Source organism: Callorhinus ursinus, unplaced genomic scaffold, assembly GCF_003265705.2.
Source record: "Callorhinus ursinus isolate GAN/ISIS: 27379988/994484 unplaced genomic scaffold, GSC_fseal_2.0 scaffold106, whole genome shotgun sequence".
Classification (NCBI taxonomy): domain Eukaryota; kingdom Metazoa; phylum Chordata; class Mammalia; order Carnivora; family Otariidae; genus Callorhinus; species Callorhinus ursinus.
Genome location: NW_027397168.1, coordinates 1,240,874 through 1,263,328, shown reverse-complemented (window position 1 = coordinate 1,263,328; position 22,455 = coordinate 1,240,874). Strand labels below are relative to the sequence as shown.

At 41.3% G+C, this 22,455-nt stretch overlaps 1 protein-coding gene, 1 long non-coding RNA gene and 1 pseudogene across 5 annotated transcripts; 2 read left to right on the top strand and 1 right to left on the bottom strand.

The window, feature by feature from the left end:
• Nucleotides 1-546: 546 nt before the first annotated feature.
• ZNF582 (zinc finger protein 582) lies at nucleotides 547-16,256 on the bottom strand. 4 transcript variants are annotated; one of them, XM_073889374.1, is made up of 5 exons: nucleotides 15,968-16,256; nucleotides 14,535-14,623; nucleotides 12,988-13,114; nucleotides 12,655-12,750; nucleotides 547-3,094 (listed from the first exon to the last, which is right to left on the bottom strand). In XM_073889374.1, exons 2-5 carry the CDS (start codon nucleotides 14,541-14,543, stop codon nucleotides 1,773-1,775), a joined length of 1,554 nt encoding a protein of 517 aa, XP_073745475.1. In that variant the 5' UTR covers nucleotides 14,544-14,623; nucleotides 15,968-16,256; the 3' UTR covers nucleotides 547-1,772. The 4 variants fall into 4 exon arrangements, with proteins under 4 accessions (XP_073745475.1, XP_073745474.1, XP_073745477.1 ...); XM_073889373.1 differs by having other exon boundaries at nucleotides 15,985-16,256; XM_073889376.1 differs by lacking the exons at nucleotides 12,655-12,750; nucleotides 12,988-13,114 and having other exon boundaries at nucleotides 15,968-16,253.
• LOC141371824 (solute carrier family 25 member 36-like) lies at nucleotides 3,723-5,595 on the top strand (annotated as a pseudogene).
• Nucleotides 16,257-16,392: 136 nt separating the features above from the next.
• On the top strand, nucleotides 16,393-21,659 carry LOC141371833 (uncharacterized). Its single transcript, XR_012377089.1, has 2 exons — nucleotides 16,393-16,602; nucleotides 21,025-21,659. It is a non-coding gene; the product is annotated as an uncharacterized lncRNA (long non-coding RNA).
• The last annotated feature ends 796 nt before the right edge of the window (nucleotides 21,660-22,455 follow it).

Sequence of the window (22,455 nt, the reverse complement as noted above, 5' to 3'; positions counted from 1 at the left end):
AGTTTTAAAATAGGAATAAAATAGAACAATTGATAAGTCCTAATTAATATTTGGAAGAAAATTTCCTTGGGCTAAAAAAAGGACATGAGACTATCTAAGCATATCCTACTTAACTTCCTGAATTCTAAGGATAGAAACTCTTGCCAAATGCCAGGACAGAAGCAGTTACTGTGGTAGGCAGAATTACAGGCCTCCAAAGATGTCTCTGTCCTAACCCCAGAAACCTGTTATGTTAGTAGCAAGGGGGAGTTAAGTTGCGGGTAAATCTAAGATTGTTAATCAGCTGAATTTAAGACAAGATTATCCTGGATTGTCCACAGGAGCCATCATAATCACAAGGATCCTTAAAGGTGGGAGAGGCCAAAGAATCAGTGTCAGAACGATGCAATGTGAGAAAGACTCAACAAGCTATTGCTGCCATTGAGGATGGAAAGGGGCCACACCAAGGAATGCAGGCAGCCTCTAGAAGCCAAAATTTGAAGTTACATAATTTAGGATGGTTTTGGCTACAAGTTTACAAAATATGCAACTAAAAGTAATTTCAGCAATAAAGGTTTATTTTTTTTTTTACATAACAAGGCTTCACAGAGACAGTTCCAGAATTGGCCTGGTAATTCTGGGTCAGCTTCTCTGAGGTCCTCGGTTTTCTCCTTTTGGTTCCAACAAGGCTACAACAGCTCCAGGCATTATGTTCTCATAGGAGAATGTTTAAAAGCAGATGAGAGGAGATGGAGTCTTCCTGATAGATCTGTCTCTTCTGAATGAGAAAAATCTGTCCCAGAAGCCCCTACAGATCCCTGGAACATACTGGCCTTACCCTGGAACATAGGAGCCATCCTGAGCTGCAGAAGATGCTGAAAAGTTAGCATCTGATATCTTCAGAGTCTAAGGCAAGACACAGATGCTGCCAGTAGGAAGGGGAATTGGGTATGGCTGCCATGTAGGCAACCGGCCCCTTCTGTTTGTGACAAAAGTGATGAAAGATAATCTAAAACAACATAGAAATTGAGAAGTATTACCTTAAATTTTGTTTATTCTTGGGTCAGGAAGAAATAAAAACAGATTATTTTAAGATAATCACTTTCTAATTTCATTATTTTCGCTTTTTATTTTGTACCTTTGTTCTTTCATCACCTCAGTGTTTGGTATTGTCTTTTCTGGCTTCTTGAATAGTACATTTAATATATTTGAGAATAATCTTTCAGGTTTTCATGCTTTGCATGCATTTAAAAGCCATAAAAATTCTTCTGAGTAACTTTAGCCACATCCTGCAACTCCTGGAATGTAAATCTCTCAATTGTCATTCTTTTCATTACCATGCATGATAATTTGCATAATTTATTATTAACCCAAGAGTAATGGGGTACTGGCTGGCTTAGTCAGTCGAGCATATGACTCTTGATCTTAGGGTCAAGAGTTTGAGGCCCACACTGGGTGTGGTGCCTATTTAAAAAAAAAAAAAAAGTTGAACCGAAGAGTAATTTGGCTGGTTTTTTGTTTTTTGTTTTCAATTGCCAAGAAAATTAAAACTTCTGGCTGTTGTTAAAATTATTACAGTGTGGTTAGAAAATGTGATCCTGTAATATGTTAGACAATTTTTTTTCCCAAACTTTCCTTGCTTCTTCAGTAATTATGGTCTAAACAATTTATATCTGTAAAATTTTTCATTATTAATCTTATGACCCGGGATAAAGGATAGCTTGAATGAAGGCATTCCCATTTGCATTACATTCTTCAAGTTTTTCTGCAAAATATAAGAAGTTGGGACTAGCCTAAGCTAATGGGCTCTCCCCATTATTTCCATTGATATGGTTGCTTGCTAACATAAATTCTCTGATGATTAATAAAGGATAAGTGCTAATGGAAGGCTTTTCTACATTTATTATGTTCACTTGTGTTTCTTTATTATGCATTCTCTGGTGTTGAACAGTAGCTGAATCATGATGTAAAGTCCTCCCACATTCCTTATATTTACAAGACTTTTCCTCAGTATGAATTACCTGATGCTGAATCAGTTGTGAGCAATGACTGAAGGCCTTTCGACATTCCTTACATTCATATGGTTTCTCACCTGTATGAATTCTATAATGTACAGTAAGATGTGAGACCCGTTTGAAAGCCCTACCGCAAACCCTACATTGGTAGGGTTTCTCTCCAGTGTGAATTCTCTGATGTTGCTTAAGTTGTGAGCTCACCCTAAAGGCCTTCCCACATGCCTTGCATTCATAGGGTTTCTCACCAGTATGGATTCTCTGATGTCTAATAAGAGTTGAGCCTTGATTAAAGGCCTTCCCACATTCCTTACATTCATAGAGTTTCTTGCCCGTATGAATAGTCTGATGTTGAATCAACTGAGACCGATGACTAAAGGTCTTCCCACATTCCTTGCATGCATAGGGTTTTTCACCAGTATGAATTCTATAATGTACTTTAAGATGTGAGATCCTATTGAAGGCCTTGCCACATTCCTTACATTGATAGGGTTTCTCACCAGTATGAATTCGTTGATGTTCAATCAGCTGTGAACTTCGACTAAAGGCCTTTGCACAATCCTTACATTCATAAGGTTTCTCACCAGTATGAACCCTCTGATGTTGTATGAAATTTGAACCAGAATTGAAGGCCTTTCCACATTCGTTACATTCATAGGGTTTCTTGCCAGAATGAATATTCTCATGTTGAATTAGTCGTGAGCCATACTTAAAGGCCTTGCCACATTCCTTACATTTATAGGGTTTCTCATTAGCATGAATTCCTTGATGATTAATAAGGAAGTCCTCCTGCCAGAAGTCTTTTCTACATTCGTTATATTCATAGGGTTTTTCTCCACGATGAGTTTTCTGATAAAAAGGAAATGATCCTTGTTGGTTTAAAGTGGCTATTTCTTCATGATTGATTATCATTTGACTCAAATGTCCATCTGGATTTCCCTGTTGTTTGTCCAACTGGCTTCTATATTCCCAGTCATCTTGGAACCTTGAGCACTCAAGACCGTAACTTGTGAGGCTTTCCATTATCTCCCACTGTGGCGACTGTATTTCATAAATATGCTGCTCTGGAGAGGATACCTTGGTATCATACCTGGACTCCAGCACTGGAAAAAAAAAAAAAAAACATGTTTTTTTCCTTTTCCAGAAAAAGGAACTTTTATTTTTAAGAGTTTTTTTTTTATTTATTTGTTTGACAGAGAAAGACACAGCGAGAGAGGGAACACAAGCAAGGGAAGTGGGAGAGGGAGAAGCAGGCCTCCCGCCGAGCAGGGAGCCTGATGCAGGGCTCAATCCCAAGACCCTGGGACCATGACCTGAGCCGAAGGCAGACGCTTAACAACTGAGCCACCCAGGCGCCCCCAGAAAAAGGAAATTCTATAGTGAAAACCAGGAAACTTAAACTCATGAGTATACCTATAAGCTCTTGAATGTGGCTAGGCAATTTGAAAATGGGTAAGTAGAAGAGAGGCAGAGGAAATACCATAAATTGAGATGAAGAAGTCAGAGGGAGGTTGTAAGAGTAGTTCTAAAATGTTAGTGTGGATCAGAATCAGCTCTGAACCACGTTTTTAAACAAATGAATGTTTCTATGAACCCCGAGAAAACACATATAATCTAGAGTGACAAGAAATCACTGGTTGCCTGGGGCTGGGTAAATGAGCAATTGTGTAGAAGGTGCACAAGGGAACTTTTCAGGGCGATGAAAATGCTCTCTAGCCTGTGGTTACGGTTATGCCAGTATATATGTTTGTCCATACTCATCAAGATACTGTACTTAAAATGCATGCACTTTATTGAATACAAATTATACCTCAATGAAGCAGATTTTAAAAAATGACGGGGAAGGGTAGCTGGATCTTCATCCGGCCAGAGGCACGCCACGGTGTATCTGCCAGGTGAGGTGGTAGGACAGGAAGGCTGGTCTCGCCTGTCCACTGGAGGTTACAGTAACACAGCTGTGGCATTCTACTGTGATGCCTTCTACCTCTGAAGTTCAGCTGAGTACCATGGCTTAGACCTAGTGTCTACTAAACCAGTCTCTGCTGGACCTTTCCACTGCCTAAATGTGACGGTGGAAAAAGAAGGGCCCTGTTCCTTGTTTAGAGAATTAGGCCCCAACCTAATGGAGGTGGCTTCTTCAGAGCAACATTCTCTGCTGCCTATTCAAACTGCAGGGAAAAGTCAAATGGTGTATTTGATCCTGGTTTTACCTATTACATGATTTCAGTTGCAGTAGCCTGTTTTATGTAATCACAGCAACCAAATCCATTTGGCTAATAAAGAACTGGTTACAGCTTAATGCAAGGAACTATGGGGAAAGCAAATGGGTGCTTTTGAATGTGCTTATGAAGTGTAGTAGACAGGGACGCCTGGGTGGCTCAGTCGTTAAGCGTCTGCCTTCGGCTCAGGTCATGATCCCATTGGGCTCCCTGCTCAGCGGGAGGCCTGCTTCTCCCTCTCCCACTCCCTGAGTTTGTGTTCCCTCTGTGTCAAAAAATAAATAAAAATTGGGCGCCTGGGTGGCTCAGTTGGTTAAGCGACTGCCTTCGGCTCAGGTCATGACCCTGGAGTCCCGGGATCAAGTCCCGCATCGGGCTCCCTGCTCGGCAGGGAGTCTGCTTCTCCCTCTGACCCTCTTCCCTCTCATGCTCTATTTCATTCTCTCTCTCAAATAAAAATCTTTAAAAAAATAAAAATAAATAAATAAAAATCTTTTTTAAAAAATAAAGTGTAGTAGACAGGGATGCCTTGGTGGCTCAGATGGTTAAGCATCTGCCTTCGGCTCAGGTTATGATCTCGGGGTCCTGGGATTGAGCCCCATGTGGGGCTCCCTGCTCAGCAGGGAGCCTACTTCTTCCTCTGCCTGCCGCCCTCCCTGCATGTGCATGCGCTCTCTCTCTCTCTCTCTCTCTGATAAATAATAAATAAACAAACAAGTAAAATCTTTAAAAAAAAAAAAGAAAGTGTAGTAGACAGATGACCAAAGAGGATTTTATAGGAGCAGGTCTGCTTCATATGGTGGCATATCACAGAACATTATTCATTTGGTTACTTGTGAAAGTATTAAGCAAAAACTACTAGAATAAAAAGTTAGTTTGACAATGAAACATGATGACGGGTCTATGAAAGAAATATCAGATTTTGTGGGAATGATGCCACTGTCCTGTCAAAAACTTGTACTGTAACCACAGTGCGTCCACATGAAGTTGTAAGAACAAGACTACATGACGAGGACACAAAGTACAGATATTTTTTCAGACACCATGTCTGGTTGTTTTTTTAATTTTTTTAAAAGGTTTTATTTATTTATTTGAGACAGAGAGCATACAAGCAGGGGGAGCAGCAGACAGAGGGACAGGGAGAGGCAGGCTTCCTGCCAAGCAGGGAGCCCGATGCAGGGCTCGATCCCAGGACCCTGGGATCATGACCTGAGCCAAAAGAAGATGCTTAACCGACTGAGCCACCCAGGTGCCCCTGTCTGGTTGTTCAGAAGGATGGTTTTGGGTCTCTTCACTGTGGTCTGACAATTCTAGTGAGACAGATTCCAAATATGGCCATTATGATGGCAACCTGTGAATTGGTGGTTGAGCTACTCAACTGTTAGCAACATCTGCCTGCCGTCCTACGAAGGACAACCAAAAGACTACATGGAAACTGGAACATGGAAAATGAAGGCCAACCTGGTAGAAAGAGAAAACAAGTTTGGGAACATTTAACTATGCCCAAATGGAAATCTGGTTTTCGGAATTAAAGTAAGGTACATTACTTGCTTTTTGGGCAATGTGGAAAACGGACGTGCCACTGAAAACAACCCTCTCCCCAGACTTCCACTTTTTCCATTTTTCTATCACAGATTGTATTGATTTATGGCAGCGTATGGTGTTGTTTACTATATGAGCCCTTTTACATTCATCTAAATTAAGCCATCCCTAATTATATACTGTGTTGTAAGCATCCAAAGATAGTACTGACAGCCGTAATTTTCCGACTTCTGTTCAACTCCCTGTAAAGTTGCAAAATAGCAACAAGAATAGTGAGGTCTTTTGTATTAATGTTTCCCTGACAGGGACTGGCAGAGTATTTTAAATTTAATGACTTAGCATTAGTAGTCACTGTTTTGGATAACCAAAGAAATAGGTCTAAAAAATCTTACAGATAGTCTTAGCATCAAGATATTTTAGTTCCCTCATATGAACCTCAAGGGATCCCAATAGCCAAAATAATCTTGAAAAAGACAAACAAAGTTGGAGGTCTCACACTTCCTGATTTCAAAACATACTGCAAAGCCACAGTAATCAAAACAGTGTGGTACCAGCAAAAAGGCAGACATAGACAAATGGAACAGAATTAGAGGGCCCAGAAATAAACCCCCATGCATATGGGCAAATGATCTTTGATAGGGTGCCAAGACAACACAATGAGGAAAGGACAGTCTCTTTAACAAATGGTTCTGAAGAAATTGGGTAGCCACATGCAAAAAAATGAAGCAGGACCCTTACCTTACACCATATACAAAAATTAACTCAAAATGGATTAAAGACCTAAATGTAAGACCTAAAAATGTTAAGTTCCTAGAAGAAAGCACAGGGGGAAAACTTCATGACATTGCATTTGGCAATGATTTCTTGGATATGGCACTAAAGGCCCAGGTAGCAAAAGCAAAAACAGACACGAGACTACATCAAGCTTAAAAAACTTTCGTGCATCAAAGGAAACAATCAAAAAAGTAAAAAGGCAACCTTCAGAATAGAAAATATTTCTAAATCATGTATCTGATAAAAGGTTACTATCCAGGATATATAAAGGACTCCTACAATTCAACAACAACAAAAAAACTACCCTATTAAAAAATTGGCAAAGAACCTGAATAGACATTTCTCGCATGCATTCTTTCTCTCTCTCCCTAAAAATAAATAAATACAACTTTTAAAAAAAGAAAGAGGGCGCCTGGGTGGCTCAGTTGGTTAAGCAACTGCCTTCAGCTCAGGTCATGATCCTGGAGTCCTGGGATCGAGTCCCACATCGGGCTCCCTGCTCAGCAGGGAGTCTGCTTCTCCCTCTGACCCTCCCCCCTCTCGTGCTCTCTGTCTCTCATTCTCTCTCTCAAATAAAGAAATAAAATCTTTAAAAGAAAGAAAGAACAGTATGGAGGGGCGCCTGGCTGGCTCAGTTGGAAGAGCATAAAACTCTTGATCTCAGGGTCATGAGTTCGAGCCCCATGTTGGGTACAGATTACTAAAACAACAACAACGACAACAGTAGGGAGAGTTCTAAAAAAATTAAAAATAGAATTACCATATAATACAGCAATTCTGTATTATAGTCTAAGTATATATCCCAAAGAACTGAAAGAATCTGAAAGAGACACCTGCACACCCATGTTTACTGCAACATTATTGACAATAGCCAAGAGGTGGAAGCCACCCAAATGTCCATTGACAGATGAATGGATAAAAAAGTTGTGCAACATACACATAGCCTTAAAATTGAAGGAAATCCTGTCACATGTTACAACATGGACTAACCTTAAGGACATCAGGCTAAGTGAAAGAAGCCAGACTCTAAAGGCCACACATTATATGACTCCATTTATGTGAAATATCCATAATGAGCAATTCCACAGAGACAGAAAGCAGGTTACTGGTTGCCGGGGCTGGGGGGGGAGGGCAGTGAGGAGACTACTTAAGTATGGGGTCTCCTCTGGAGTGTGTTTAGGAAAAACACACCTCTCAACACGACTCTACTATACATACTTCCCTTCTGACGCTTCTGGTGACAAAATGTGTGCCAAGCGCTTCTCCAACTCTGGTGGATACCAACTGTGTGTCCTACAGATTTAAGTCAATTTTTATACTGTCCTTCTGCAAAAAGCATCAGATCCCACAGATTAAGAGCTCAGGCCCACAGACTACCTCTGCTCCCTTCACCCCCCACCCCAATAAACTGGAGGTTCCCACAACCCCTCCTGGGGTTCAATCATTTGATAGACTGGCTTACAGAATTCAGGAAAATGGTTTACTTACTAGATTACCAGTTTACTACAAAGAATATAACTCATCAGTCAGATGAACGAAATGCACAGGACAAGGTACAGGGGGCGAGGCGGAGATTTTCCACCCTCTCCAGGAACACTACCCTCCCAGTACCTCCACATGCTCGCCAACCTGGAAGCTCTCCAAACACTGTACTTTAGGGATTTTTTTATGGAAGCTTCATTACATAGGCGGGATTGATTAAATCATTGCCCTTTGGTGATTCAGTCAACCTCCAGTCCCTCCAGAGTTTGGGGGATAGGGCTGAGAGTTCCAAGCCTCTAATTACAAAATAGGTTTTTCTCTCAACCAGGCCCCATCCTGAAGCTATCAGGTGACCCCAACCACAGTCATCTCATTAGCATACAAGAAGACTTATTACTTCAGAGACTCCAAGGGTTTTAAGAGCAGTGTGCCAGAAAACCAGGGTGAAAACCACAGGGTGATAAAAAAATTCTGAAACTAGATAATGGTGATATTGCACAACACTGTAAATGTACTAAATGCCAATGTACTATACACCTTAAAGTGGTTAAAAAGATGAATTTTGTTATGTATATTTTACAGTGATTTTTTTAAAAAATTAAAAAGAGCAGAAAAAATATAAATTACCACACTGACTCAAGAAATGCAACATTTGAACGTTTAGATTCAGTATTCAGTATCAGGAGTTCAAGTATTAGGGAATCTATTCATATAATCCAGACTTCATAGATTAAAATAAGAAAACTCAACGTGAAAAGGTGGATACTTCTTTAACCAAATAAAATATCTCTATTTCATTCCTAAATGTGATATTATGCTTACTGAAAAGACACAAAAAACATTTCTATTAAGGTCAAGAACAAACTTAGGATGTAAACTACCCCCATTAACATTGTCCTGGGGGTACTACATAATCTTCCTACTCAGGCAAAAGGGAAAAAAAACCCAAGAGCTATAAAAATGCAAAAAGATTATCATTTGCAGATGATATGACTGACTACTTGGAAAGCTCAAGAGTATTACATGAAAAACTGTTGTAAATAATGAGAAAATTCAGTAAGTTGGATTAACTACAAAATTAATCTGAAGCTATGAATGGCTTTTGCCAGGTATAAAAAACAACTGGTTGGCATATAATAGGGATGAAAAGGGCCCCATTTCCAATAACAGCAATAAATATATACTACCTAGCAATAAATATCATAAGAAATATACAAGAGCCATATAAATAAAATTTTAAAACCACCAGGGGGTGGAGATAAATGAAGGGAAAGCCTATCATTTTCTTAAATAGATAAAAATCAATTAAAAAAAATAAGTTTTCTCCTCAATCTGAAAATTTACTATGATCTCCAGTAAGAATAATTACATGATTTTTTTTAAACCAGATATTCTAATTTTAAAGTTCAGATGGAAAAATAAATGAGTATAGCCAGGAAAATTCTGAAAAATAAGAATGAGGAGGAACTAGGCTACCAGATACTTAAAACCTTCAATAATTAAAACAGTATGGTATTGGACACATAGTTAGACAAAGAGATTAATGAAACAGACCAAAAAAGTCGAAAAATATATCCAGAGGCAACAGAGTAGATGATAAAGGTGGCCATGTAGATTAGTGGTGAAAAGGTAAAATGAGCTAATAAATGCTGTTTGAATAAACGGATAACAACCCGGAAAACAGTGTGAAATCACATCTTGCACTCAGGATAAACTCCACAGGGATCATAAATAGCACCATAAATATGCCAGGAAAAAAATCACAAGAGACGCATTTATAATGTCAAAGGGGAAAGTCCTCTTTGACTATGATGTAAACCCACAGATCTAAGAAATAAATAAAACTCAGCACCCCAAACAATCAAACATAAACTGTCAAACTAAAATGACAAAAACAAAAGCAAAAATGGTATTACGGGTGTGGCTGGCAGAATACTGGCCTCCCAAAGATGCCAGTGAAGACACTGGGTTATGCAGCAGCACGTATCTTCTCTCCTTTTTCTTTTTTTTTTAAAGATTTTATTTATTTATTTGTCAGAGAGAGAGAGTGAGTGAGCACACAAGCAGGGGGAGTGGCAGGCAGAGGGAGAAGCAGGCTCCCCACTGAGCAAGGAGCCCCCAATGCAGGACTCAGTCCCAGGACCCTGGGATCACAACCTGAGCAGAAGGCAGACGCCCAACCGACTGAGCCACCCAGGTGCCCCTGTATCTTCTCTCCTGATGTTCACTCACACTTGACCTCATTCATTCCCAGGGGCCAACTACCACTTCAATGTGGATGAATCTACACGTCTGTAATGTTTAATTCTTGGTTGCCCATCTGAAATTCTCTTATAGTACATTGTATGTGGTGGAGACTGTTTCTTGTGGAAACTGCTTATCAACCAACACATTCTTGGTCTTGCATTGTCACACTTGACTTTGAACTTTGGTTCTCAATCAGGGAAGATTTTGCCCCCTGGGGGACATATGGTAATATCTGGAACATTTCTGATTGTCACAACCGAAGGGAGGGGGGGTTATACTCGCAACTAATGAGTACAAGCCAGGGAGGCTGCTAAACATCCTACAGTCCACTGGACAGCCCCTCTGTGTCAACAATGCTGAGGCTGAGCAACCCTCCATCCAGAGCAAGAACACCCCAGGCAGAGGGAACAGAAAGGCAAGAAGCCCTGAGGCAGGAACATGCTTTCTGTATCAAAGTTGGGGAGGGTAAATTTGTACTGTCTGCTCTTATGCTACCACAGCATAGCTGAGTAGTTGTGACAGAGACCATATATGGCCCACAAAGGCCACAAATATTTCCTCTCTGGCCCTTTAAAGAAAACACTTGCCAACCCCTACATTAAAGGTATAGCAAAGAGGCTTGTGTGGCTGCAGCCGAATGAGCAACAAGGAGAGGAGCAGGAGAGGAAATCAGAGAGGAAGTGGGACGCTGATCACAGAGCAACACAGTCCAACAGAACTTTCTATGATGCCGAAAATATTCGATTCCACCCTAATATAGGAGCTACTAGCTACCCAAAGCTACTGAGCATTTGAAATGTGGCTATAGGCTACCATGGAATGGAATGTTACATTTTATTTAATTTTAGTTAAAGTTAAAATTTAAACAGCACACTTGGCTGGTGGCTATTATATGAGACAGCACATAGAGGCTTCTAGGGCATGGTATCAATTTTGGATTTTCTCTTGAGTGAGATGGGAATTTACTAGTAGGTCTTGAGCAGCGATGCAATACACCCTCACTTTGGCTGCTGTGTAGACGATACACTGTAGTGGACAAGAATAGAAGCAGAGGGATGGGGAGGCTATTGCAATAGTCCAAGCCAAAGATGATGGTGGCGTGGATGGAATGGTAGCAGTGGTATTGGTGAGAAGTGGTTAAATTCAGGACATATTTCAAGGTAGAGAAAACAGGCCTTGCTGACAAACTGAGTAAGTACATGAGAGAGAAAAGTCAAGAATGCTTTAAGAGTTTTTGACTTGAGGGGCGCCTGGGTGGCTCCGTCGTTAAGCATCTGCCTTCGGCTCAGGTCATGATCCCAGGGTCCTGGGATCGAGCCCCGCATCGGGCTCACTGCTTGGCAGGAAGCCTGCTTCTCCCTCTCCCACTCCCCCTGCTTGTGTTCCCTCTCTCGCTATGTCTCTGTCAAATAAATAAAATCTCAAAAAAAAATTTTTTTTTGACTTAAGCAAGTATAAGAATCAAGTACCCTATTACTAAAGTGTGGAAGAAAGAGGGAAGAGTTGGGGGCGCCTGGGTGGCTCAGGCGGTTAAGCACCTGCCTTCGGCTCAGGTCATGATCCCAGGGTCCTGGGATCAAGCCCGTCAGGCTCCCTGCTCAGCGGAGAGCATGCTTCTTCCTCTCCCTCTCCCTGCTGTTCTGCCTACTTGTGCTCTCTCTCTCTGTGTCAAATAAATAAATAAAATAAAATCCTAAAAAAAAAAAAGAAAGAGGGAAGAGCAAATTGATCCAGAACCCCTTTCTGGACTTGTTAAGTTCAAAGTCCCCAGTGAACACTGAAGTGGATATGATAGAAGGCAGCTGGGCATAAGTATCTGGAGTTTAAAGGAAAAGCTAAGGATGATGGAAATGTTCTGTATCTGCATCGTCCAACACAGCAGGCACAAGCCACAGAGTGGCTACTGAACTTCTGAAATGTGGCAAAGTGCAACTGAGGTACTGATCTTCTTAATGTATTTAATTGTAATTAATTTAAATTACAACAGCCACATGGGGCCAGTGGCTCCATACTATACAACACAGGTACAAAAAGTATTTAAAGCACGGTAATGGAGAGGGTCTTAGGAAATGAAGATAAACAGGAAAGAAGAAACCCAAGTTTGAGCCCTGGGGGCCTCCAACATTTAAAGAAAGTGAGACAATCCCATCAGAGGAGGCTGAAGATGGTTTAATGAGGAGGTAGTGATGTCCCAAATACACAGAAATGTTTCAGGAAGAAAGGAACGACCACTTTTGTGAAATGCTGCTGACACACTCCAAGAGATGATAACTGGGACCTGACCTCTGAGTTGGGCATCTTGGAGGGAAAGTTTTCTACCTCAAAGGTCTTCTTTTCTCTTCCACCCACTAGATGGTTATCTGTGGTAGTTTCTCTCTTCCTACCCAGGCCTCACTCACCTGGACACAGGCCTCCTCTGGACATTTTCTCTACCACCCAGGGCTCTTTGCCTTGCTCCAGGAAGGAGATCACATCAGGTTTGGCGATGGCAAGACCTGGATGTGAGAAAAAACATGCCACCCGGTTATGGTGTGGGGCCCCAGAATTCAGATCCAGGATGTGGTCGGCGAGCAGAAGAGACCAGAGGAAGATGTGACAGTCACCTGAGGGTTGGGGAAGATGTAGTATCAACCCAGGGAGCTGCTCTTTGACCACTCAAAAGGTACCCGGAAATGGATAAGGAACAGATACACCGAGGGTAACATGCAAACTAACATGCCAGGTCATCTTACCCAGTGAGACCAGGTTGCTATAGGTCTCCAACATCACGTCTCTGTACAAATCCCTCTGAGTGGGTGCAAGCTGTTCCCATTCTTCTTGGGAGAAGACTATGGCCACATCCCTGAACAAGTCTGACTCCTGAAACAACAGGCAGGTATGTTATTGGCATATTTCAAGGAAATGTTTCTTGGTGGGATGAGAGGAGACGGAGGAAGGAGGTCTTTGCAGGAATGGGGTGTTCTGGTGAAAAAGAAGGCTGGGGCTGGAGGCCTCCGACGTGAGCAGGTTACAAGAGAGGGTCGGCATGAGTAAAACAGTGTTGAGATGTTCTTGAGCATTACTTTTCACTACAAACCCAAACTCTGTACATAGATCTGGGAGGAAAATTAAAACTCAGCCAAGTGGAGTTTCCCCAGTTGTGACAAGCAGTATACTAAAGCACGTTGCCTACTCTGTCCTTGGCATATAATAAATTCTCAATGAGGAGCACCTGGGTGGCTCAGTCGTTAAGCATCTGCCTTTGGCTCAGGTCATGGTCCCAGGGTCCTGGGATCGAGCCCCGCGTTGGGCTCCCTGCTCTGTGGGAAGCCTGCGTCTCCCTCTCCCACTCCCCCTGCTTGTGTTCCCTCTCTCACTGTGTCTCTGTCAAATAAATAAATAAAATCTTAAAAAAAAATAAATGTGCTCCTCCTCAATGAGAGGCCTATAATTTCTACTTTTGTACAACAACAACAAAACAAACCAACAATTTTTGATAGACTTACCCTGAAATGTTTTATTAATGTTTCCTATCTTAGAAAGTATGATTTTCATATACATTGAGAATTATTTGAAGACAGAGGTTCATCATTATGTCAGAACATATCAAAGCATTCTGCCTTATGAGAAAAATCTTAAATTAAGATTACTTTTATTAGCTGTACAATTTTCTATCAAGTGAAAAAATGACTCAACCATTCTCTTATTTTGGATGCAGAGGCTGGATCAGATCTCTGAAGGCTCTTCCAAGCTCTGCCTACCTGGATTCTGAAAAATTCATCCATCTGGTTGGTTGCCTCACAACCCGCTCACCTCTGTACTTCTCTCGTTCTCAAGCTGAAGAAGCTGCTATAGAATGACCCAATTCAAATGCTCTGTTTGACCTCAAATTGGACCTGAATTCTGGCATCTAATCTCCTACAGATACCCAGCTAAGAGATCGTGCCTCACACTGACATTGAGACCAACCAAGACCTGTTCCCATGCTTTTTCATGTCATATCCCTCATAAGTATTCATCTCCATTTCATCAAACCTTGGCTTTCAGTTTATACAAGGAAATGGATTTCTGCTCTATCTAGCCTCCTGGCAGAATACCACACCATCAGAAGATATGGAATGCTATACAGAATGAACCCATGGGCATTGGTCAGAGTGGAGGGCGCAGTGGGAGAGGGTACCAGCGGCCTGGCCTTTATAGTCCCTAAAATGGGAACCTCTGAGAACTGGATTCTTGGATGAAACCCAGATGGAGGCTTCAAGATAAACAAAGCAAATATTTACATGATTTTAAAACTCACAAGGGACATGACTTTTAGAATGTCATGGGCTGATGGGTCCTCCTGCAGGTTCCTCTCTTGGGGAAGGGCAGAGTCCTGAGATGGCCGAGCTGGGGGAGGAAAGAGCAAACATGAGAGGCCAAGCTTGCCTTCTAGCTCCCAGAATGCCATGGTTACAAGCCCCCAGCTTTTTGTCCCCCGCTTCCTACAAAAACTGGAGCTGGAACACTGTAGCCCTTACCCAACTCTAGGAAACATAGCTTTAGCTGTCACAATGAGACAGGGAACCAGTGGCCTTTTCTCTCCCACTTCCCCTAAATATCCAGAGAATTCCACCTTGTTACTGATGCAGATCTGTGATGGGGATGCTCAGTCCTGGTTCAGTGACTAAGACCACACGGTGTCCCAAGGACAAGAAAGGCTGTCCTCAGGCCAGGGAGCACAGCCTGCCTGATCAGCATCAGCCCAGCCCACAGTGAAGCCTTCCCAGAAATAGACCATTTAACTCTTTCGTACCCACAATGTAACACCTCCCTGGCTCTTACTCGACTTCCAAATTCACAAAGAACCTTACAGCCCTTCCTAAGGCCTGGTGGACACCACTTTGTGGACCCTGCCTTGAGTCAACAAATGGGGTGTGGCTGCAATGGGCAAATTAGATGGCTCCATTACCATCACATAAATGTACCCTTGCACAGAGACTAACGGTGAGCAAAGCTGTGTGCACAAAATTTACTGAAAAAGAGAACAAAAATTAGTACATAACAGTCCACAAAAGTAGGCAAGTGGTTGAATCACTGTCGGCACAGCCATACGATGGAACACCAAACAACTATCAAAAATTATGTGGGGCAACATTAACTGACAAAAAAAGATATTCACAAGTGGTCTCTTTATACAACATGAGAACATTCTGCAAAAGAGGTCAAACCACTCACCTACATGGGCTTAAAAAAAGAACTGGAAAAAAAATAATCCAACTATTAAGAATGATGTCATTTAACCACTTTGTGAGTTCATCATTAAACGAGTAGTATTCTATAAAGGAACTCAGAACAATGCCTGGCATGTTACAAATATTTAATTCTAAGAAATATGTAAATGAAGTAATTGATCATTCCTTAACATGTAATAGAAATTTTTTTCTTATTATGACCACTGCCTTAACAGTATCTGTAATAGCTTTATGATATTTTATTACATTAGTGGCCCATGATTTACTCAACCATTTCCCCATTGTTGGACAAAGATCTTTTACAAGATCATCTAAAATGTTCTCAAATTTAAGTCTCTGCTTCTGAACTGGTAGCGCTAAATATTTTGAGGTCTTTGCAACTGTTTGAGAATCTTATGAAACAAGACTTTGTCCCAAATTAAAAAAAAAAGGCACGCGTAGGAAAGACTGTAAAACATCGAGCAGCACTTTTGGGAGTCGGGGACCCCTTCACACCCACCTAAGGGGTCCACATACCCGGGGCTACGAGCCTGGACGCGGAGGCCGACGGGAAATGTAGTCCAGAGCCCGGAAAGCCGCAGACCGACGCTGGGGCGAAACGTTCCGGTTCTTCCCAGGCCCGAGATACGCCCGGCCGTGGAGCCCGCTCCCGCAGGGACCCCGGCGCGCCTGGCAAGCTCCAGAGGCCCTCACCTGCCGCGTCCTCGGGTTCAGGTGCCCCCGTGGCCGCGCTCCCCGCAGCCCCGGGTGCGTTTCCTCCCCGGTATCGGCGGACCCGCCGCCAGGAGCCGGAAGATGGCGCAGGCGCACAAAGCACCGCCGATGCTGCCTGGCGAGCGGGTCATCGCCGCAGTCCCTTCTGGGAAACGTAGTCTCTAGGCGCAAAGGCCTATAGCTAAACCGCAGGGCCGGATCTCGCGATGTTCCGGGGCGGGTGGGCGGGGCCCGGTGTGCTCCCGTGGTGGCGGGCGGTGCTCGAGGGAGCGCGTTGGAGTCCGGGGGTCCCCCGAGAGGGTCTGCGCCTCGGGTGCGCTGTGTGGGCGCCGTCGCGTCTCTGGTGGCGGGGACGATGTGCGTCGTGTGCAGTGTGGACCCCGTGGGCACAAGAGAGAGAGAAATAAAGGGTGACGGAAGGTAAAGAAGAACCTGTGATGTTGGATTGATACAAACTCATGATTAAAAATTTGGGTGTCTATCTCATGCAGGTGATCAAGGTTAACATCAATAGTGATGTCATTTTGGTAGTTCATAGTCTTGATGAGATGTGATGAAAATGGCATTTAACCTCTGTGGTCTTGCTCTCCAAAACACATAACCCTAGTATAACAAGAAAACGTCGGACAAATGCCAATTCAGGAGACGTTCTACATAACACCTGACCAGAACTCCTCAAAACTGTAACGGTCATTAAAAACAGAGAAAGTCTGAGAAACCATGACAACCGAGAGGAGCCTAATGGGACATGACTGCTAAAGATAATGTATCCTGAATGAGATCCTGGAACAGAAAAAGGATATTAGATAAAAACTATGAAAACTACATATGAATGAAGTATGGACATTAGTTAATAATGTTTCAGTGTTGGCTCATTAATTGTAACAAAAGCACCATAATAACATGCTAATAGTAGGGGAAATTAGGTATAGGGTATTTGGGGATTCTGTACTATCTTTGCAGTTACTCTGTAAATCAAAAAACTTCTAAAATAAAAAAGCTTGAACTTCCTCATTAAAGTCTTATCATTTCCTTTCAAAAATGTGTTTTTATATTTTCTGTTTCTATTTGGTGAATGGGCCTGGAAGCAATGATGCCCTGTAGTAATGAGCATAAACCTAGTGCCCAGACCTTGGTTTCTAAATACCATTCACTAATAAGAGAAACCAAAGCTTCTTGGAGAAGTGTTTGATTCTAGGACTAGAACAGGGAGAGTCCACAATCAGTATGAGATATCTTTTTGTGCCAAAAAATTAGGGAAATGCTCCCCTGCTAAGCAGGGGGCCCGAGGTGGGGCTCAATCCCAGGACTCTTGAGCCGAAGGCAGACGCTTAACTGACCGAGCCACCCAGGCACCCTTGGATTTTGTATATATTTTAAAGCTGGAGTAACAGGATTGGCTGATGTATTGGGTGAAATAACAAGAGAAAGAGGAGTAGTGAAAGATACCACCAGGGAATTCTGAGCTGAATAACTGTTAGAACAAATGTCATTAACTAAGATAGAAACACCTGAGAGGGGTACATCTTTGGAGGTAAGAATGGGTGGTTAGGAATGTGATAGATTGAAATGTCTGTGAGACAAACAAGTGGAAATACTGAGTGTCAGTTTAGGGGCAGTGTCTGGGAAATACTTTTATCATGTAGCAAGTTTATATTGTTATGTACTGAGGCAAATCAATGTTTTTCATTTATTCTCTCTACCTTTTATTTTGCTCAGAAGTTGTCTTCCTACCCTAAATTATAAATACTCATCTTTATTTTTCTGTCGAACTTTATGTGGATATTTAAAAATGCAAGTACTTCAATCTGTTTGCAGTTTGTTATGCTGTCAAGTGTGATGAATCAATGTTACCTGTAGTATTTGTACTTTGAAGATTTATTAAAGTTTTCCTCACAATCTATAAATTATTAATTGTAGATACTACATGGCTATTTTAAAAGAATGAGTAGGGACACCTGGGTGGCTCAGTTGGTTGAGCTGGGCATGGAGCCTGCTTAAAATTCTCTTTCTCCCTCTCCCCCTTTCACTCTATGATTGCATAACCTTATTTCAGAGAATTGTGTGTATTTTTTTAAAGATTTATTTATTTATTAAAGAGAGAGAGAGGAGCAGAGGAAGGGGCAGAGGGAAAGAAGCTCATGCAGACTCCCTGCTGAACGCAGAGCCTAAGGCAAAGCTCAGTTTCATGATCCTGGGATCATGACCTGAGCCGAAATCTAGAGTCAAGACACTCAACCAAGGGAGTCACCCAGCTGCCCTGAACTGTGTGTATGTTTTAACCAGACTTACAGAGTTGTGCAACTAAACCATCTGCCACCACTGCCTACTCATACTAGAAATGTGAGCGGCATCCTTAACTCCTCTCTGCCTCATATGCGAAAACCATCTGAGGCTACCTTCCATATAGAGTTTTTCTTTCCTGGTGAACAGAATGTATTTGCTCAGTGCTATAGACTGAATGTTTATGTCCCTTAAAATTCATGTGTTGAAAGCTAATCCCCAATGTGATTGTATTAGGAGGAGGGGCCTTTGGGAGATGATAAAGTCATGAAGGTGGAGCCCTCATGAATGGTATTAATGCCCTTGTAACAAGGGCCCCGGACCTTATACTTTCTACCACGTGAGAGCAGACTAAGATGGCTGTCTATGTACAGGAAAAGGGCCTTTTCTGTATACTGTACCCTAGGCATCTCTTCATCTGGAAGTTTATCTGTATCCTTTATCATATCTTTTTATAATAAACTGATAAATAGTAAACTTCTGAGTTCTGTAAGCCATTCTAAAGAATTAATCAAACTCAAGGAGGGGGTCATGGGAACCTGCAATTTATAGCTGATTAGTCAGAAGCACAGGTAATTACTGGGACTTGAGCCCTTAATCTGTGCGATCTGATGCCATCTTCAGGTAGATAGTGTCAGAACTGAGTTAAATTGTAGGGCATTCAGCTGGTGTTGCAGAATTGCAGAATTGGGGGGGGAAGCCCTCACATTTCTGGTATCAGTATACTGAGACGCGTAGTAAAGGAGAAACACAAGAGGAAGAGTGTAGGTTGTCTTTACAATAACTTAAAGTATGTTTGATGCATTTAAAGCAGTGCTAAGAGGGAATTTTATAGCACTAAATGCTTACATTAGAAATAAGGAAAGGTTCCTACATCAAGAAACTGGAAGAGCAAAAACGAACCCAAACCAAATAGAAGGAGATAAAAGCAAAGTCTTTTGTAGACAGATAAGCTTTTTCTAAAATTTACATGGAAAAGCATGCTCTAAAATAGCTAAAATAATTTTGACAAAGAAGAACAAAGTGGGAGAAATTACCCAATATCAATACTTACTCCAACGGTACAAGACAATGTATATAATCAAGACCATGTAGCATAGGGGCGCCTGGGTGGCTCAGTCGTTAAGTGTCTGCCTTCGGCTCAGGTCATGATCCTAGGGTCCTGGGATCGAGCCCCACATTGGGGTCCCTGCTCAGCGGGAAGCCTGCTTCTCCCTCTCCCACTCCCCCTGCTTGTGTTCCCTCTCTCCCTGTGTCTCTCTCTGTCAAATAAATAAAATCTTAAAAAAAAAAAAAAGACCATGTAGCATAGACAAAGGGATATAAACATAGGTCAATGGAACAAAAGAGAATCCAGAAGTAAGCCCACACAAATATGCTCAACTAATTTTTATTTTTAGTTATTATTTTTCGTTAGAGAGAGAGTGTGCACAAGTGCAAGCAGGGCAGGGGCAGAAGGAGAGGGAGAGAGAATCCTAAACAAGCTCCATGTCCAGTGCAGAGCCCCATGTGGGGCTTGCTCCCACAACTGAGATCATGACCTGAGCTGAAATCAAGAATGGGATGTTTAACTGACTGAGCCACCCAGGCGCCCCTCAACTAATTTTTAACAATTTCAACAATGTTTAACAATTTTTAACAATTGTATTGAGATATAATTCACACACCATGCAATTTGCCTATTCAAAGTGTACAATTTAATGTTTTTTTTATTATATTCATAGGGTTGTGTAACTCACCACAGTCTAACTATAAAGTATTTTTGTTACCACAAAAAGAAATCTTGTATCCACTAGTGGTCATTCTTTATCTCCTCCCATCAGCCCTAAGCAACCACTAAAATGCTTTCTGTCTCTATGAATTTGTGTATTCTGGTTATTTCATATAAGTAGACTCATACAATATATGGTCCTTTGTGACTGGTTTCTCTCACATAATGTAATGTTTTCAAGGTTCATTCATGTAGCATGTATATTGGCACTTTATTACTTTTATCATTTTTTATGGCTGAATAATATGGGCACTTGGGTTGTTTCCACTCTTTGGCTACTATGAATAATGTTGCTATGAACATTTGTGCACTAACTTTTGCATGTATGTAAGTTTTCCTTTTTCTTAAGTATATACATAGGACTGAAATTGCTGGGATCATATGGTAACTCTATGCTTAGCTTTTTAGGGAACTTCTAGAATGTTTTCCAAAGTAGCTGCATCATTTTAAATTCTCACCAGCAACATTATGAGAGTTAAATTTCTCCACATCCTTACCAACACTTGATCTAACTTTGATTTTAGCCATCCTAGTGGGTGTTAAGTGGTATGCCACTGTGGTTTGATTTGTATTTCTCAAGGGCTATGAATGTAGAGCACCTTTTCATGTGCTTTTGGAGCATTTGTGTATCTTCTTTGGAGAAATGTCTATTCAAATCCTTTGTCCATTTTTAAATTGTTATTTGTATTTGTGTTAGTCAGTTGTAAGTGTTTTTTACATATTCTGGATACAAGTCCTTGTCAGATATCTGAACTTATTTTTTTCTTTTTCCTTTTTTTTTTTTTTAGAGGGAGAGAAACCAGGGGAAGAGGAGCAAAGGGAGAGGGAGAGAAAATCTTAAGCAGGCTCCACAACTAGTGTGGAGCCCCTCGGGGCTCCATCTCACAACTCTGAGATCATGACCTGAGCTGAAATCAAGAATGGGACATTTAACTGACTGAGCCATCCAGGCGCCCCTGAACTGATTTTTGACAAAGGTTCAAAAGCAATTTAATGGAGGAAGGATAGCCTTTCAAACAAATAGTGCTGGAACCATCATTAGACATCCATAGCCAAAAAAAGAAAAACAAAATAAGAGAGAGAACTTTAACCTCCTGCTTCTTAAAAAATTAAAATAGACTACAGATTTAAATTTGCTCCAGTACTAACCAATGAAAAAATAAATGTATTGCATCTTCATTGTGACAATTGAAGGCAAAATAAATGGGTCCTTCTGTCTCTGAGGATTCTATATTTCTACTTCTGAAGATTATGTAATTAGATTATGACATTAAACTTAGATGCTGGGCAGACATCTGTTGATTACCGATTTGAAATTGAAAAATGTATTTCTTATACATATCAAAGTAAATTTGACTCACTTAGTGACTACTGCCAAGCTTCATAGAGGGTTCTGCCAACAAAAGAAACTTAAGAGATAATGGCTGAAATGAAAAATGTTACCACAAATTTTCAGGCTAAAGATACCCAATCTCTATACCTTTGTGAAATGTGCAAAAGGCTGCAAAAAACTGGAAGTTTACTGATATATCTTAACTTACATAAGGTTTGTCTGTATGGTCTGAAAAAGCAAGGGGGAAGATAATCAGAATTTCAATACTCAAACACAAAACCAACCACAATTTTCGTTGACTGTGTTGCTTTTACTTTTTGCACGGGACCGGTTTTCCAATATAGCCGTCTTAGTGCAATTGTAACAGCCTTGTTCCTCCTTTAAAATAAAACATAACCCAAAAGTATTTTGAGATATTGCTTCATCATCACACAATTTTTATTAAGTTGTATAGTTTTCAAGCCGATAGATGTACCGTTAATCATACTACTTGTAGCCATATCGTTTGTATTCAACGTTTTATTACTATTAACGTTTCAGTTAATCTTTTGAGAATGTATTTGTATTTTTAAAATTTCCTTAATATAAAAATTCCCATCTCATATGCTTTTTGTCATCGGTGACTCTGCTGAGACGAGCTGCAGCGGAAGCAGCGAAGGGCATAACCCGATGGCGGAATGGTTGAGACATGAATAGGAGTTAATGAAATACTTTCAAAGACATAGGTTTAAGTATAGGAACAAGAGGGTGGGTAGAACGGAAAGAATGATCTATGAACGGCTGTGGTTTTTTGGTTTTCTTTTTAATAACACGTACCATTTCCCGGTATGTATCTTTTCTACCGAGTTTTTTTCCTTTTCTATTGAATTTCTCCCTCCTTAGAATG

Coding starts and splice junctions, on each gene's coding strand:
- ZNF582 (XM_073889374.1), bottom strand. Junction 12,751..12,987: donor TAGCAACCTGGTCTCACTGG/GTAAGATGACCT, acceptor TCTCACATCCAG/GTCTTGCCATCGCCAAACCT. Junction 3,095..12,654: donor CAGAGGAGGCCTGTGTCCAG/GTGAGTGAGGCC, acceptor TTTTTTTTCCAG/TGCTGGAGTCCAGGTATGAT.